General features: G+C 43.0%; 1 protein-coding gene across 1 annotated transcript; it reads left to right on the top strand.

Annotated features, from left to right (window-relative positions):
• The first annotated feature begins 10,808 nt into the window (after positions 1–10,808).
• Positions 10,809–15,092, top strand: LOC146674529 (E3 ubiquitin-protein ligase TRIM39-like). The gene is made up of 7 exons (XM_085396767.1): positions 10,809–10,969; positions 11,261–11,844; positions 11,954–12,049; positions 12,158–12,391; positions 12,585–12,732; positions 14,430–14,456; positions 14,560–15,092. Exons 2-7 carry the CDS (start codon positions 11,266–11,268, stop codon positions 15,090–15,092), a joined length of 1,617 nt encoding a protein of 538 aa, XP_085252893.1. The 5' UTR covers positions 10,809–10,969; positions 11,261–11,265.
• The last annotated feature ends 669 nt before the right edge of the window (positions 15,093–15,761 follow it).

The following is a 15,761-nucleotide window of genomic DNA, read 5'->3' as shown; positions in this document are numbered from 1 at the left end:
ATTTTCCCATTTTCCCATTTTCCCATTTTGCTCACAATTTGAATTTGTTCACACTGCAGATGAGGAGACTGCTTCTCCACCGAAAAAGAGACCTTGTTTGGGGACTGAGACAGCGAAAGATGGCACAGTGTGGCGTGAAGAACATGTGGGGACCTGTCTCCCTTTCACCCCAATAGAAGCGTACGCTGCAGATGGAGAGCCAACGGCTAAGGCCAGGAGAAGTATCTCGACTCGCCTTCAGAGCTTCCTGTGTTTCGTCACTCTTGACATGCTTCGTAGCATTCAAGAATGGACTATTCAACATGCACAGGAAACGGAGGATGTTCATTGGTTCATGGACCTCCCTGAACTAATGGCATTTATTGCAATTGTGATCTTGCGGGGGGTTTGCAGGCTTCCATCGGTAAATGACTGCTGGTCAGCAAACCTGGGAAACCCACAGATAATTGGAACTATGGCACGAAACCGCTTCCAAAACATCATGCAACACCTACGCTTTGATGACAAGTCCACCCGCTGTGATCGAGCAAAGACTGACAAGTTTGCTGCAATTTCCAGTGTGTGGGGATCATTTGTCACCAACTGCATCACGTGCTACAACCCTGGTCTGCATATCACCATTGATGAACAGCTTTTCCCATCAAAGACGCGTTGCTGTTTCCTGCAGTATATTGCAAGTAAGCCGGACAAGTTTGGGATCAAGTTTTGGGTGGCTTGCGACCTAAAATCCAAGTACATTTGCAATGTCTTCCCATATCTTGGCAAGGACCCCAGTCGTCCCACCGGGGAGAGACTTTCTGAAAATGTAGTAATGAGGCTGATGGAACCATTCCTAGACAAGGGCAGAAATGTTACCACGGACAATTTTTTCACATCGCTTTCACTTGCGCAAAAACTTCTTGGACGGAAAACCACCATCCTCGGCACAGTCAACAAGATTCGCAGGGAAATTCCTCAATCCACTAGACAGACAGATCGCAATGAATTCACCACTCAGGTATGTTGCAGGTCTTTTGTGGTTCTATGTTTATGTGTTTCATTGTGTGTAAAAGGGCTATGGAAATAACAATTTATCTTATTTCTTAGGTGTTTTCAACCTCTGTTGCCACGCTGACGGCGTATGCGGCCAAACGGAAGAAGACAGTCTATATTCTTAGCAGCATGCACAGCGTGGTTCAGACTGATAACACCACCAAAAGGAAGCCAAACACTGTCACCCTTTACAACAAAACAAAGTGTGGCGTGGATGTGATGGACCAGATGGTTCGGGAGTACACTGTCCGCAAAGGAACACGGCGCTGGCCAGTCGCCGTGTTTTATAACATGATTGACATGGCAGCACTGAATGCACATGTGCTGTATCAAGCATGCACCGGGACGAAGGAAAGACGGGTGGACTTCCTGGTGGCGCTTGCAACAGAGTTGGCTCACTCTCATGTAGCTGCGAAGAAGGCAAGAAAAGATCAGTTGCTTCGGGCAGAACCCTCCACACCGAGCCCTGGAAAAAGGGCCACGTGTCAGGTCAAACACAGATGCAAAAAAAATCAGGCCACTGTGCGATGTGTTCACTGCTACAGGTACACATGTGGTAAATGCAGACGACAGATACCGTGGCAGTGCCAGGATTGTGAGTGATTGCTGACAATGTTGAATTATTTGTAAATATGTGTACAAATGGTTGGTTTTTTGTACTGTTTTTATCAATAAATGTCAGCAACAAAGGACATACACCCATGTGTGTTGATTTCTCCCCAAGATGGCAAACTGAAACACTCCAAGTTGGTGACTTTTGGAGATTTATTTCCCTGGATGATTGAGAATGCATCAAGATGAAACACAAAAGGAAGTTCACAACTTTTAGCAGCTCCCCCCCCCCTCAATCACTCACCCCCACTCCCCTCCCTCCAGAATTCCTAGGTAACGACCTAATATACATATGAATGACTAGCCAATTTAGCTTCCACTTCCACCATTTGACTGCTCTCGGGTTTTATAGGTAGAAAGGTAGAAGCCTGGGGATGCTAGTGTTAATAAATCTTGACAAGACAATATAACTCAACTCAACTTAACTGTTAAAAAATGTGCATACATGTTCTTTTAAACTGTCCATTTTTCTTTTCTCAATTAAGAATCAGTCACCTTTAACCCTTCCACTGCCAGTTAGGGCCTTGTGGTGACAGAATCTGGGAAACGTCTGAAGTACTCCAGAGCAGCAAGCCTCTCGTCTGACTCTAGGAGGTTTGACTGTCCCATGGTGTTTGGGACAGAGAGCTTCACCTCTGGCCGACACTACTGGGAAGTCCAAGTGGCCCTGACAAATGGCTGGGATGTGGGTGTTGCCAAGGAAAGTGTAAACAGATCAGGAAGGTTTTTTTTTCTTTTTTTTCTTTTTCTTTTTTTCTTTTTTTTTCTTTTTTGAAAAGAGAAAATGGATTCTTTGCCACAGGAAAAAGGTTTTTGGACTATAAAGTTCACGCCACACCCTCCACAGTTCTCTACCTTTTCCCTAGGCCAAGGTTAATAGGAGTGTACCTGGACTATGAAGAAGGCAGAGTCTCCTTTTTTGACGTGAATGAGAACTTGCATATTTACTCTTTCACAGGAGAGTCTTTAATTCTAATTCACTTCCTTCAACAATCTAAATGAATAATAAGATCAAAGTTTAGAACTCAGATGAGTGCTGCGCAATCTGAACATCAAAAAACACTTGGAAATGCACAATTTAAGATTAATAATTGTTTTGTTTTTTTTAAATAAACATGGTGATAGATACTGACACAGATACGTAACATGTATAATTAATTTTTGAACAAAGTGTTACAGTAGTATACTACATCAGAACAAACCTGGTTTTGATTGGGGAAGGGTTAGGGTTGCTGTCTGATCAACAGTTTGACTGGACATATATTTGCTCTTGATCCTATAAACTCATTGACTGCCACATATATTTTCATGCGAGTGTAAATACGCTATTCACTGCTGTCTTGAACTGCCATATATACATATTTTGGTTTTTCGTTTCCACATTGCTGTTTGTTGTGTCGGTGACAAAATGCTGGTGATGGTAATGTTTGGTGGTGTTGGGTTTTGGCGTTTTTGTTTTTTCTTGTCTCTACATTAAAGTTATCAGACTTTGTTTCATGAACAGTGTTTCATTATAAACATTCAGCTCAATTTTTGTGTGATTTTCCAAATGGAAGTTTATTTAGCACTGCAAATGTTTTGAGCCAACAAAAAAATTTCTTCCAAACAGCCAGCCTTACTTCAGAGTAATTTTGACCATTAGTTGTCAAAAGAGCTTTTACGTGTTTATTTGGACACTGGCTGCTTTTCACTTGTGTTCAGTTCAGTCTTTATACCTGACTAGTTTCACAGGAGTGTGTTGTGTTGGTATGTGTTTTTTTTTTCTCTTGTCAAACCACTTAACAATAATTCAACCAGAAACGTAACTTAAAGAAGGAACTAGTCTTGTCTCTACACCTAACATCTTAGCGAAGATCTCATTTTAAATAGTATCTTTGGGCACTTTGACTCACAAAAATATTTGAATAAAATTGTTGATGGTAACAATTTCATGAACTGCATATATTTGCCCTCAGATAAGCATAGAGCAGAAAGCCGGGAGGGGCGTGAGGTTCTGGGGGTGCTCCGTCTCTGGGCTGGGGCCCTGGCTGGGCCTGGGTCCTGGTTGGTGTGTTGCCAGGGTTGTGGGCGGGTGGGTGTATGGGGGCACAGCCCTGGCGCAAGGTGCCGCCAGCTCATCGAGCCACCTAGGGGGGCTCTTCAACTGGTGGGGGAGGCTGTTACATCTTGCAGGAGGTCTCCTCTCTTCAGGAACTCACTCTGCAGGAGGGGGAGATATAGGAGAGGTGGAAGAAGATCTCAGCCTGGGCGTCTATTGTCTTGTGTAGTCTGGAAGATGAGTGGATGACAGGGTGGGTGCAGTTTTCTCTTTGGTGGGGTCGGGTGGACTGTCCTGGGCTCTGTGTGGACAGGCGGCGCTGCTGAACTGGGCCCCGGTCCGGATGGGCCTGGGCCCCCTTTCCCTGGCGGGTTGCGGAGTATGGGGGTGCCTACTGGGGTCAGCGGGGGAGCTGACCTCAGTAGCTCCCCCGCTAAAATAAACCTTAGACTCAAATGTTAGAACAAGCTTTTCCCCGCAGCACCCTGTGTAATAAATACTCACAAAGAAAACGGCGGCTGTTACAACTTTATGTCTAAAAATGTATCGTTTCATGCATCGGCTAAAACACTCGACTCCAGCTACATGACGCGCAGCTGGAAACACTTCATGCAAGTCGAGCTGCCCGAGATTCACAGAATTTACAGAAAATGTTACATTTTTGTGATTTATATCATTATCGGGGCGATAGATAGAAATGTTGGTTATATCACAAAGCCCTACACTCTCATTACACATACATATAGGATCTTGGGGTGGGCACGCTACACGGTATCCAAAAGACCATCAGGGCGTACACCTCACCCCTGGCGTCGTTGCCCACCTCTCAATTTTAAATACACGTAGACATTGAGGGCTAGCAGGAGGGACTATGCGCTTACCTGCTGCTCTCTGGCAGGTAGCTCCATGCCCTCCTGGGTTTTAAATGCACCTTAGAACACACATGTATCAACACTACATATGAGCGGGCGGAGGGAGGTTTGGCGTTTTCACACACCCCCGTTCTCTGCGGCCTGTTGGAGCGGGGGGCAAGGAGGAGGAGTTGGCCGTCCGATTGGGGTCTGGAATGTGGGGCCTCCCTGCTGCTGTGGAGTCGGGGCGGTCTGCTTCTCAGGGAAAAGGGTCTGAGTGCAGTTTCCCCCACCAGGGGCAAGGGTACCTGGACCCGGTTCGTAGAGTACGCTTGGGGAGTGTGATTGTGTGTACAGCGTCTCTTTATGTCTGTCTCCACGTTGGTTGAGTGTGGAGTAAGTGCATATGAGAGCATGAGGGTGGGAATGTATGTTTGTGTCTGTGTGTGCCTGTATGTCTGTGTCTATATGTCAGGTTGGGTATCAGACGCCACCTCTCTGGGCACATCTCAGGCCCTCCAAGGTTTGGAGGCCTATCTCCCCCCACCACCACTTCACCTGCCAGTGGCGGAGTCCCTCAGACATCGGTGCGTTGGTGGTTCTTTGTGTCCGGAGATGGGGGTCCAGGTACACACCGGCTCACTCCTGGTGGCTGCTTGTCGGGGCCTGGAGCCTGGGGCTCGCTCGGGCCACTTCGGGGGTGGGGTGCCCTCGGCCTCTTGGCCTGGGGCTCGGTCACTCAGGCACAGCTGGCTGCCGGCGGAGCTCCCGGGCACGTCACTGCAACCCCCCCTGGCTTCTGCTCCGCGGCTGCTGAGTGAGCCCTGTTACGAGTTCAAAATTGGGGATGGAGACAAGAGAAAAAACCACAATAACAACACTGGTCCGGCCGGGTTGAGTCAAACGATGATTTTAATAGTCACACGCGTGGGAGATGGACACTGTATGCAGACAGCCTCAGATCTCAAAATGGTGGAGCATTAATCAAACTCTTATAGCCTCTGGTTCTCCCACCTTATCATAAAAGCCTAAACATTCACATGCTTTTCTCTCACACGGCGCCTAAGCTACGACCTTGGCTCCCTATTTATCTGCTCCTGCTGAGATGGGGCAGAAAACTCCAGTATGCTCTGTTCTCTTCTAATCAGACAAATAAGGCGATGACTTTCTGCAAATAGTATTTCTTATAACATCATAAAACAATATCATTCATCCACAATAAATCAGCAGTCTAATGTAATGCAAATCAGTTTAACTAATGCAATAGTTATCAGCTTCTTCTAATTCAGGAGAATAATGCAAACTAAAACTACATAATAATTCACAATCTTTAATTAGGGGTATAACATGGCATAAAATAATATTATAATTTAACACTCCCCCTGATGAGCTCGTTAGAATAATGAGCTCACCAACACCCTATAATCCATTGTGGCCGGGTTCATTTCTTCTCACTCCTGAGGTCCTTTGTCCCCCTGATGGGCGAACCATACGTGAGATGACCTCTGTGTTTGCGCAGTTCAGGTGCAAGACAAACTATTATTACAACAATATCAGGTACATATGACACTCCCCAGTTCTCCCACAGCTTTATTTGGTGCTACCTTATACCCTTCAGACGTACTCAGACTAGAACCTCTGTCCAAGGAGCTTTTAGCCTTTATTTTATTGCTGCAGCTACCAGTGTCGTCCAGTTGGGTGATCCTCTGCTCTTCTTTCTTCAACCTCAGGGGTTAGACAACCCTTCAGTCGTGGCACAGATCAGGGGATTATTCTGCCCCGATTTCAAACAACGATCTGTGTATCCTCGGGTCCTGTGTGTCCTCCAGAAAAAGATCAGGAACGCGTCCCCCTTTTGCCCAAGAGCCTCTCGAACCTCGTTGGTCTGGTGTTCCTGGATTTCCGCCAACCCCTTCATGGTTATTGCTGTGTTTATGGGATCCATCCTTTTGGAGTGACTAGCTGGAGTCCAAACGCCATGACACTTGGACCCAGTTGGTGTCTCGGCAGTCACTGTGTCTATCTCTGCTGCGAAGGATCCTCGTATCTCTGTGACCTCGTCTGGTGTCTGTTCCTTTCTCTGTAAGAGACAGAAAACCAAAACACCTCTCTTCCTAACCCTAATAATCTAATGTTGTTATCTACTGACCTTCTAGTGATTCAGAATTGGCTTAGAATATTCAGAATGTCCCAGGGACTTATTCTAATCATATCCTATGTGTGTGTAAGCGTGTTTGCATTATGCCCTCTGCACTCAAGGCATTTTCCTACACTTTATCAGTCCGGACCATCACGCCGAACGAAGCTTATGACCTTCAAAAGGCCGAGTGCCAACTCATTATAAGTACATTTGCAAGGTGTGTCTGAAAATTACTAAAACCACTCATATTAAGAAGAGACATCAAAAACAAATTAGCCATTTTTAATCCTCACATTTGCCCCCCAAGAAATCATGTGTTTGCTTCCGCCTACTGTCCCTTATGGAGACACAATATTGCAGCTACAAGGTCTCCCAGGTTGTTAAGTTGATCTGCGTGTAATGCTCTGACTCAAGTATATAATCTTAAAAGAATGCCATTTAATCAACTACCACTACTTAAAACTTAACTTAAAGATATAATTGAATAAAAGATCACAAAGAATACCATGATATCAGTGTTATGTAAGCGCGTGCGGCCTTCTATGCTCGAAGTCACTCCACACCATAGATCAGCCAAACATCGCATTGACTGTAGCTTTTAACCCTTATTAACTTGAGCACAACTCTATAATGAGCAACAAACTGCAATATGTATAAAAATGATCATGGTTACACCTGCAATAGAAGATCATATGATTATCCTGACACCTGTGAATATACGATTAAGAATAGAAGATTAACCTGCGATTATAACAATCACTGGAACACAAATGTTAGGACAATGTCAAAAGCTTCAATAAATGTTTAATGCAATGCTTGTTATATGATTCTGGTGCAATAATAATGCTGATGCTAAAATAACAGTAAAACACCCCCTTTTATCCCGTTTAACTTGACATCTAAATGTTTATCTGGGACTCTCCTCAGGGACAGTGGCGCGGCTGCCCCTCTGTTGGTCTTCCTTGGTCTCTTGTGTTCTGGGGGCCTCTGGATGTCTGGAGTCTTGATCTCCTCCATACCTGCTTCATGCCCTGGAGGACGGGGCTGTGGCCCCCCACACCCTCTAGCAGATCATTACATGAAGGAACCTTTTAAAAACAAGCGCGTCCATGCTCACAGGTGTACACACGGGTGCTCACGCACACAAACTACACCCTTTTTGGCTCCTACCTCAAAGCACACTGTGTTCTGTTGATCTTACGTGCTGCACAATAATGTTTAATATTTAGTATTTACTGTTATATTCCCATAGATCATCGTGATGTTCTTTATTATGTTGCTCTTTTTTTCTTCTGCTTGTTTTCTTTTTTCTTTCTCAACAGGTGATCCAGGTGATTGATATATGTATTTTTTGTCTGCTTATTATGTTTTTTTTTTTTTTTTTTGCCCTTTATCACCGTCCCTCTTCCCCACTGTTTTTCTTTCCCTCTTTTTTCTCCCCTTTCTTTTTCCCAGTCAAGTCTGTCCCATAATTAGCAAGTGAAAATAAAATAAAATAAAATAAACAATAAAAGATGAATGAAATAGACCATTACAGCAAGGCTGGGATGGTGTATTTGGTAAAGTAAATCCGTTGGGCACCTTTAGACAATAATTCTGATGGCAAAAGAGCCAAACGGGACAGGCAAAAAAAAAAAAAAAGTATACAGCAGAAAAATAAGTAGTTAAATTAAATTAAGATCATTATCATTAAATCAAGATTAGGGGTGTAAGGACTAGATGTTACAGTCCCTGATAATGCATTGCTTTAGATGGAGAGACTCTTGAGGGATGGCTGTTATGAGGAAAGGCAGCCTCACTTTTGCACATTTAAACTCCTCAACCAGGCTAGGGATAGGCAATGACAGTATCCCGTCGCTGTAGAGTCCAACGCTGCTGAGGCACTTGGGAAGTCAGAGCCACTTCTTAACGTAGGAGCTCACTAGCCTCTCTAGTCAATTGGCATGATTGAGTGAGACCTCGTAGATTGTCAATGGCCACAGTAGTCTGGGTAATAACCCAAACTGGAAGCACCAGAGCTTAAGTTTCTCTGGGAGTGCAGTGTTGTTAATCCACTTGAGGTCATCAGCCAGGTTCTCCCTTAATTGTTCTAGTTGCCACGTATCGTTGAGGTCTGCATTATATTACCGTCACAGGCTCTTTATGGGCTTCTCTAAGACTGTTGGAATTGGTTCTTCACTGATATAGAATTGCTCGGCTGTCGGTTTTCCTTTTATGATGGAGATGCTGCGAGATTTACTCGGCTTAAACTCCATCCTTGCCCATTCTATGTTTTCCTGGAGCTTCTGTAGCAATCGCCTAGCACATAGCACATGTCATCCATGTAGACCCTAATAGGAGGAAGACAGACACTCCTGAGTCTCTCACCTCCCACTACCCACCGGGATGCCCACATGACCAACTCCATTGCCATGATAAATGCCAGAGGGGAAATCGTGCAGCTTGCCATTACACCAATTTCCAGGTGCTGCCAAGCTGTGGTGATGCTCTCAGCTGTCACACAAAACTGTAGATCCTGAAAGTAGGTCTTGACCAGTCCTGTGATGTGGTTTGGTACGCTGAAATAGTTGAAGGCCATCCACAAGATCTCGTGCGGAACTGACCCAAAGGCATTGGCAAGTTCTAAAAACACCACATGAGGGTCTTTCTTGGCAGTTTGAATTTGGTGCCAGACGATGCTGGCATGCTTTAGATATCTTGAGAAGGCCCGGATGTTGGCCTTCTGCACTGATGTGTCAATATAGTTGTTTCTTTGCAGGAAAGCAGATAGCCTTTGGGCCACGGCGCTGAAGAAGATGTTTCCTTCTACGTTCAGCAGACTGATCTGGCAAAACTGGCTAATGGATGAGTTCTTCTCCTTAGGGATAAATACCCATTGATATTGACTCGTTTAATAATAGTCGGCATATGATAAATAACTGTAATTGTACTTTTTGCATTATTATGAAGTTATGATTGCACACTACCTCCAACTCTTTGATATGAAGTATGATTTGTTTGCCAAAAAAGAGAAAAAATTCAATAAAGTTGAAGTTGAATGCTTTTAAAAATTTGAATTGACCTAAAACTGTCACGGTCCTGGGTCTCCTGACCCAGCGTTTTTAGTTCTTTGTGATTTTTGTATTATTGTACTTGTGTGTGATTTATTCTTTGGCTTCTAGTTTTGATCCCTTGCCCTTCATGTCTCTCTGTGTCCCCTCTGTTCTGTGTAATTGTGTGTCTTTGCATGTTTGAGTTTCTTGTTTTCTGTCACTCTGCATTGTGCATTATGTTCTCATGGTTGGTTTTTTGTTACTCTCTCTAGTCTAGTCTCTTGTGTTCCCAGCTGAGTATTTCCCTGTGTATTTTGGTTCTTAGACCTCTGCCTTATGGTTTGTCTCTGTATTTCTTAGTTGCTGTCTCCACTGTGTCAAGTTCGCGTCTCTGTGTGATACTTCCTGTTTTACTTTGATGGTCCGTGTCTCATGTGAATGCGTCCTGCTTTGCTTGTCTCGTCAGTCCTGATTTCTCCCAGCTGTGCCCTCCTTCTGTGTCTCATTCCCCTCGTTACTTCCCAGTGTATTTAAACCCTGTGTTTCTCTGAGTCAGTGTCGCGTCGTCCCTCATGCTGTGTGGATCTCCCTGTGAGTTCTTAGTTTGTGGTTTCCCAGTTTAGTTTAGTTTGTATGTTTGTTCTGCCAGCAAATAAAGCTGAGTTTTGAGTTCATTCCCTTGTGCCTGTGAGTCCTGCATTTTGGGTCCTACTCCTGCCTGCCGCACAGCGATTCCTGACAAAAACAATATTTAGGTTTAATCTGCAAAAATAGCAGCCAGATGGATTCCAATCCACCACAGTCAGTCCACCAGAGTAGTATTGAGCTTCTCATATGGGTTTTGGCAAAATATAAAATGTATAACACAAATGAGACATTCATTTTAAATGCATCATGTTAAAAAAAAAAAAAGAAGAGATTGTGGTTTGTTTTAATCTGAATTCATGATTGCATGCTGCTATTTACAGTGACTGATCTTGCGAACATGCTTTGGGAGAAATGTTTACACCAATAAATGTTTGGTTTTTTTTTCAGATATGCCCACATGATGCTATTTTCCTGCTACAGCATTAAGTTTCATTTCAGCCAAATGATGTAGTTTGACCACGCCCACTGAAGTGACTGGAGCTTCCCCGGTTCTTCAAGGTTCACTCATATTACTTCCCGTGTGAGAGACGAGTGGTGAATTGTTTGCAGCAGGTTTTATATCTGCATGCAAACGTGGAGTTTAGTCTGTTGGAATTACCGAGTTACTAGAAATAAGGTGAGTCAAGTTAAAATGAAATTGAGCTGTTTTTCTTTTGTTTTTGCTTCTACTGTAAATGCATAACTGTAAGTATGTGATCCAAAATTAAAACAAGCAAAGAGATTGATATGATTATGACTCATTGGGTGTGTCAGGGCTCTCACTGGAAACAGCCAAAACACACACTTAGTGCCAAATCTATTTCTATCTATTTAGCTATTTTTTTTCCCTTTATATCATATTTCATATGATATAAAAAGCCTGAAAGAACAGAAATGTAAAGCATATCAATGATATTTTCATCTACAGAGATCATGTCAGCTTTTGGTTTCCTCGCTTCGTTGCCAGAGGATCATTTCGTCTGTACGATCTGCCTGAACGTCTTCAGTGACCCGGTCACTACACCTTGCGGTCACAACTTTTGTAGGACCTGCCTCACTCAGCACTGGGACAGAAGTGAGTTATGTCACTGTCCAACGTGCAGTAAAAGATTCTATGTGAGGCCCGAGTTCTCCACAAACACCGTCATCGCAGAGATTTCAGGCCAAATCAAGAAGAGGAAGGTGGAGACGCTTGAAGACACGGATGCACCAGGGAAAGTGGCGTGCGACGTGTGCACTGATTTACAGTTCAAAGCCTTGAAGTCTTGCCTGGTGTGTCAGACGTCGTACTGCGAAGCCCATCTGGAGCCTCACCAGAGAGTTCCCTCTTTAATGAGACACAAGCTGATCGAGCCAGTGGAGAATCTGGAGGAGAGGATGTGCAGGAAGCACGAGAGGATAATGGAGTTTTTCTGCAGAGATGATCAGGTGTGCATCTGTCTGCTGTGCAGTGAGACAGACCACAAAGACCATGAGACAGTACCTGTTGAAGAAGAAGGGGCTCAGCAGAGAGTAAGACGATGCTGAATTTTATTTTGTTACATTTTTGTTAAAATGAGAACGCGGATCCTTGAAAATGACTGCTTCACCCAATTTAATTGCTTAAAATTGTACATTTCAGGAAAATATTGAGTCTCAAAAAGCAAAGATCAAACTGATGATTGAGGAGAGGATGGAAAAGATAAAGGAATTTAATGAGGGCTCCGAACTGCGGAAGGTGAGTATTGAGGCAAATTTCCAAATGTAAAATTTGTCACATTAAGCTTTACAGTGTTCAGTGCACACCTACATGTTTACCAATGGAGCCCTTTTCTTTCTCCTGCAGGTAAAAGCAGACCAAGAGATTGAGGAGAACAATACACTATTCAGTAATCTGATAAACCAAGTAGAAGAGATGCAGGCTAAACTACGATCAAACATTCAAATCAAGCTCAGAAAGTCACAAGAGAAAGACGAAGCGGTAATTCAGGAGTTGCACGACGAAATCGCAGAACTGCAGAGAAAACACTCAGAGCTGGACGAACTTTCACAAAATGAGGACCACCTGTGGCTCTTACAGGTAAGTTGTACAGACTATGACCTATAAGCATCTTATAATAAAATATATCTCTTTTAAAGCCAGGTGCAACAAATTTCTCCATCTTTTATCCATCGCTTTGTATCTTTTCCTCACTCACCCCTGCCCCAATCCAAAAAAAGATCCAACTGAAAATAGCTGCTACTCACTATCATGTCCTTATGAATCATTTCAGACTTTGAAGGCTCTGAGCAATATTTCCGCCTCCAAGGATTGGTCCAAGATCAAGGTTTACTCAGACTTGTGTGTGCAGACGGCAAGGAGAGCCATGGCTCATCTTGTGCACACTTTCAAAACTGAACTGAAAACTCTCACAAAAGCAGGTAAATATCTGCAGCGTTTGTTTTATGTGTGAAGATTTCTCTAGTTTGGATACTTCTGTTTGTACACGTTAACGTAGCATATTAAAATGATGATCACGGCATTTGACTGATTGTCGTGGAGGCTGCTGTGCACATACAAAAGTCAGTTCTTCTGCTGTGAAGCTGACAATTCAGTGTGTGCAAACACGAAACGACACCACAGCACATTTAACGTCAGTGCCTGGAAAAATATGCTGCTCTTGGTCAGTGCCATCTGCATGGAAAATATAGCTTCCGCCAGCTGAGTGAAAACTCTTCATAAGAGGGATAAATAATTTAAAGAAGGTCTTCTAATCCACTGGCTGGTGTCTTTCTGTGTGACGCCTGCCTATTCTCACTGTGCCTGTGCCTGTTTACTCTGTGTAGTCCAGCTTCCTCCCACAGCATTAGGGTTAACTGGTAATTGGCTGTAGGTGTGAATGAACAATTGTATAGGTCGTGCTCCAGCCCCATTACAGCTCAGATTGACTCAAGTACCCTGAACTGGATAAATGGAAGGAAATGAATGGATGCATGGGATTATTTAGAAGAAATGACATGAAATTAAACAGCCAAAGCAGAAGTTCCTTTTTTTTTTTAAATGGCCAGCAGAGGGCGAATCTGTATGGTTACAAAAAGTTCACTTGACATTTATGGAAACATGACCTCGTACAAGATGAATGACCTTTCTAAAGCTTTTCCTAAAGACTTTTATAGTCTTAGTCTCTACATTTACACTTTATTAAATACATAAATTTTAAATAGGTGACCTTTTTGACTGACAGGAAGTTACTCTTTAAGCATTCACTGTCCGTTCACTTCTCAGTTAGATCCAACCTTCAACTGTGACCTCTTTCAAAACAGCAAGATGGCAATGGTCAAAACGCTCAACTCAGCAAATGTGATGAAATTGCCAGATTATATTTACATAGTTGGTAAATGGCCTGTATTTATATAGCGCTTTACTAGTCCCTAAGGACCCCAAAGCGCTTTACATATCCAGTCATCCACCCATTCACACACATATTCACACACTGGTGATGGCAAGCTACATTGTAGCCACAGCCACCCTGGGGCGCACTGACAGAGGCGAGGCTGCCGGACACTGGCGCCACCGGGCCCTCTGACCAGTTATGAGTACTCCACATCTTTATGTTTGGGCAAGTGAAACAGCTATTCGCTAACTATGGGATAAATAAAGAAGAGTTTATCTCATTTAATCCCAGTATTACCTGTGGTGCATCTGCTATCCCTGTGTTGGTTTTGTTCTTGGATCATTAAAACTAATGTTGGTCCAGGTTCAATGCTCCAAGTGACCAATCACATTGCTGGGATATCACAGTAAGGTTAGGGTTAGAGTCTGGTGTTTAGTGTGATGGTGTTTCTACAATGCAAAACTCTGTAGTTTTAATCCAGGAACAACACTAACATGGCGATATCTGCTCATGCTACTGCACGTAGTTGTAGTTGTTCTTCTGCGTTCACACTAGCATGTGATTGATTTGTCACAAGTTACACCACCCATAGAATTGTCTGTATATTCATATTCTTGGCTGCCATTGAAGAAGAGTTTTCTTTTAATTTGTTGATGCAAATCTCACAGTACAAGTATGTGATTTGAAACACCACACGTGTTTTACACTTAAGGTTTGCCTCACTGTGATGTTTTTTCCTCTCAGAACTGACCAGGATGAGGCAATATAAAGGTGAGTTCATAGATTTATATTTAGTTTACTTTCCAAGATGTAAAAGCTCAACATAACTATTAATATATATATGTAACTGACCATATGTCTTTTTTCCTTTAAGAATCAATCGCCTTTAACCCTTCCACTGCCGGCGAGGGCCTTGTGGTGACTGAATCTGGGAAACGTCTGAAGTACTTCAGAGCAGCAAGCCCCTCGTCTGATGACTTTGGGAGGTTTGACTGTCCCATGGTGTTTGGGACGAAGGGCTTCACCTCTGGCCGACACTACTGGGAAGTCCAAGTGGGCCTGAGAAACAACTGGGATGTGGGTGTTGCCAAGGAAAGTGTAAACAGATCAGGAAGGGTTTTTTTGAAAAGAGAAAATGGATTCTTTGCCATAGGAAAAAGGTTTTTGGACTATAAAGTTCACTCCACATCCTCCACAGGTCTCTACCTTTTCCCTAGGCCAAGGTTAATAGGAGTGTACCTGGACTATGAAGAAGGCAGAGTCTCATTTTTTGACGTGAATGAGAACTTGCATATTTACTCTTTCACAGGAGAGTCTTTCACAGAGAAACTATTTCCATACTTTTATCTACACAGTAGGGCAAAGAAATCTGAGCCTTTGCTTATTAAGGATTGTCTTTATTTCTAATTCACTTCCTTCAACAATCAAAATGATAAATGAATAATAAGATCAAAGTTTAGAACTCAGAGTGCTGCGCAATCTGAACATCAATAAAACGTATTCGGAAATGACCAATTTAAGGTTAATAATTAACATCGACTGTTGTTCCTGTTGCCTTCTTTTACATTGTGATAAACTATGACACAGATAAAAATACCACGCACAATTTGTTCAGAATGCCAGGCTATGAACCATGCAAATGATGTTTTAAATATGCGCTTGTAGAGTGCGTGCACAGTATATAACAAACTAATCAGTATTATGTAGTGTTAGTTCCATCCTCTGTCTGTTTCAGAGCTTTCATTTAAGGAAACTTGAAAGACTTGAATCAATTTTTTGTTATTACGCATCCTGTTTATTTAGCTTTACTCGAGTGGGGTCAAAATCTTTGACGTAGGATCTCCGGAGTACAGCACCATGTATGGTAGTCACCACAGCTGCTTCTGTAAAAACAGGAACTTTATGGTGCATTAAGTTAACCTCGTAAACTCATGGGAATGGCTAGGAGGTTTGTTTAATAGAGAAAGGTCTTGTCTTTTCTTTTTTTAGATATTTACTTTAAATGTTCTTTTTCTGAAGTTTTTTTCAATGTATAGATGTAATAACAAATTCTAACCAGTCTCAGTCTTTAACATA

Source organism: Rhamphochromis longiceps, linkage group LG3 (genome assembly GCF_057381845.1).
Source record: "Rhamphochromis longiceps isolate RC_006_pf linkage group LG3, R_longiceps_female_GT1.1, whole genome shotgun sequence".
Taxonomy (NCBI): Eukaryota; Metazoa; Chordata; class Actinopteri; order Cichliformes; family Cichlidae; genus Rhamphochromis; species Rhamphochromis longiceps.
This window is presented reverse-complemented; position numbering and strand designations above follow the sequence as displayed.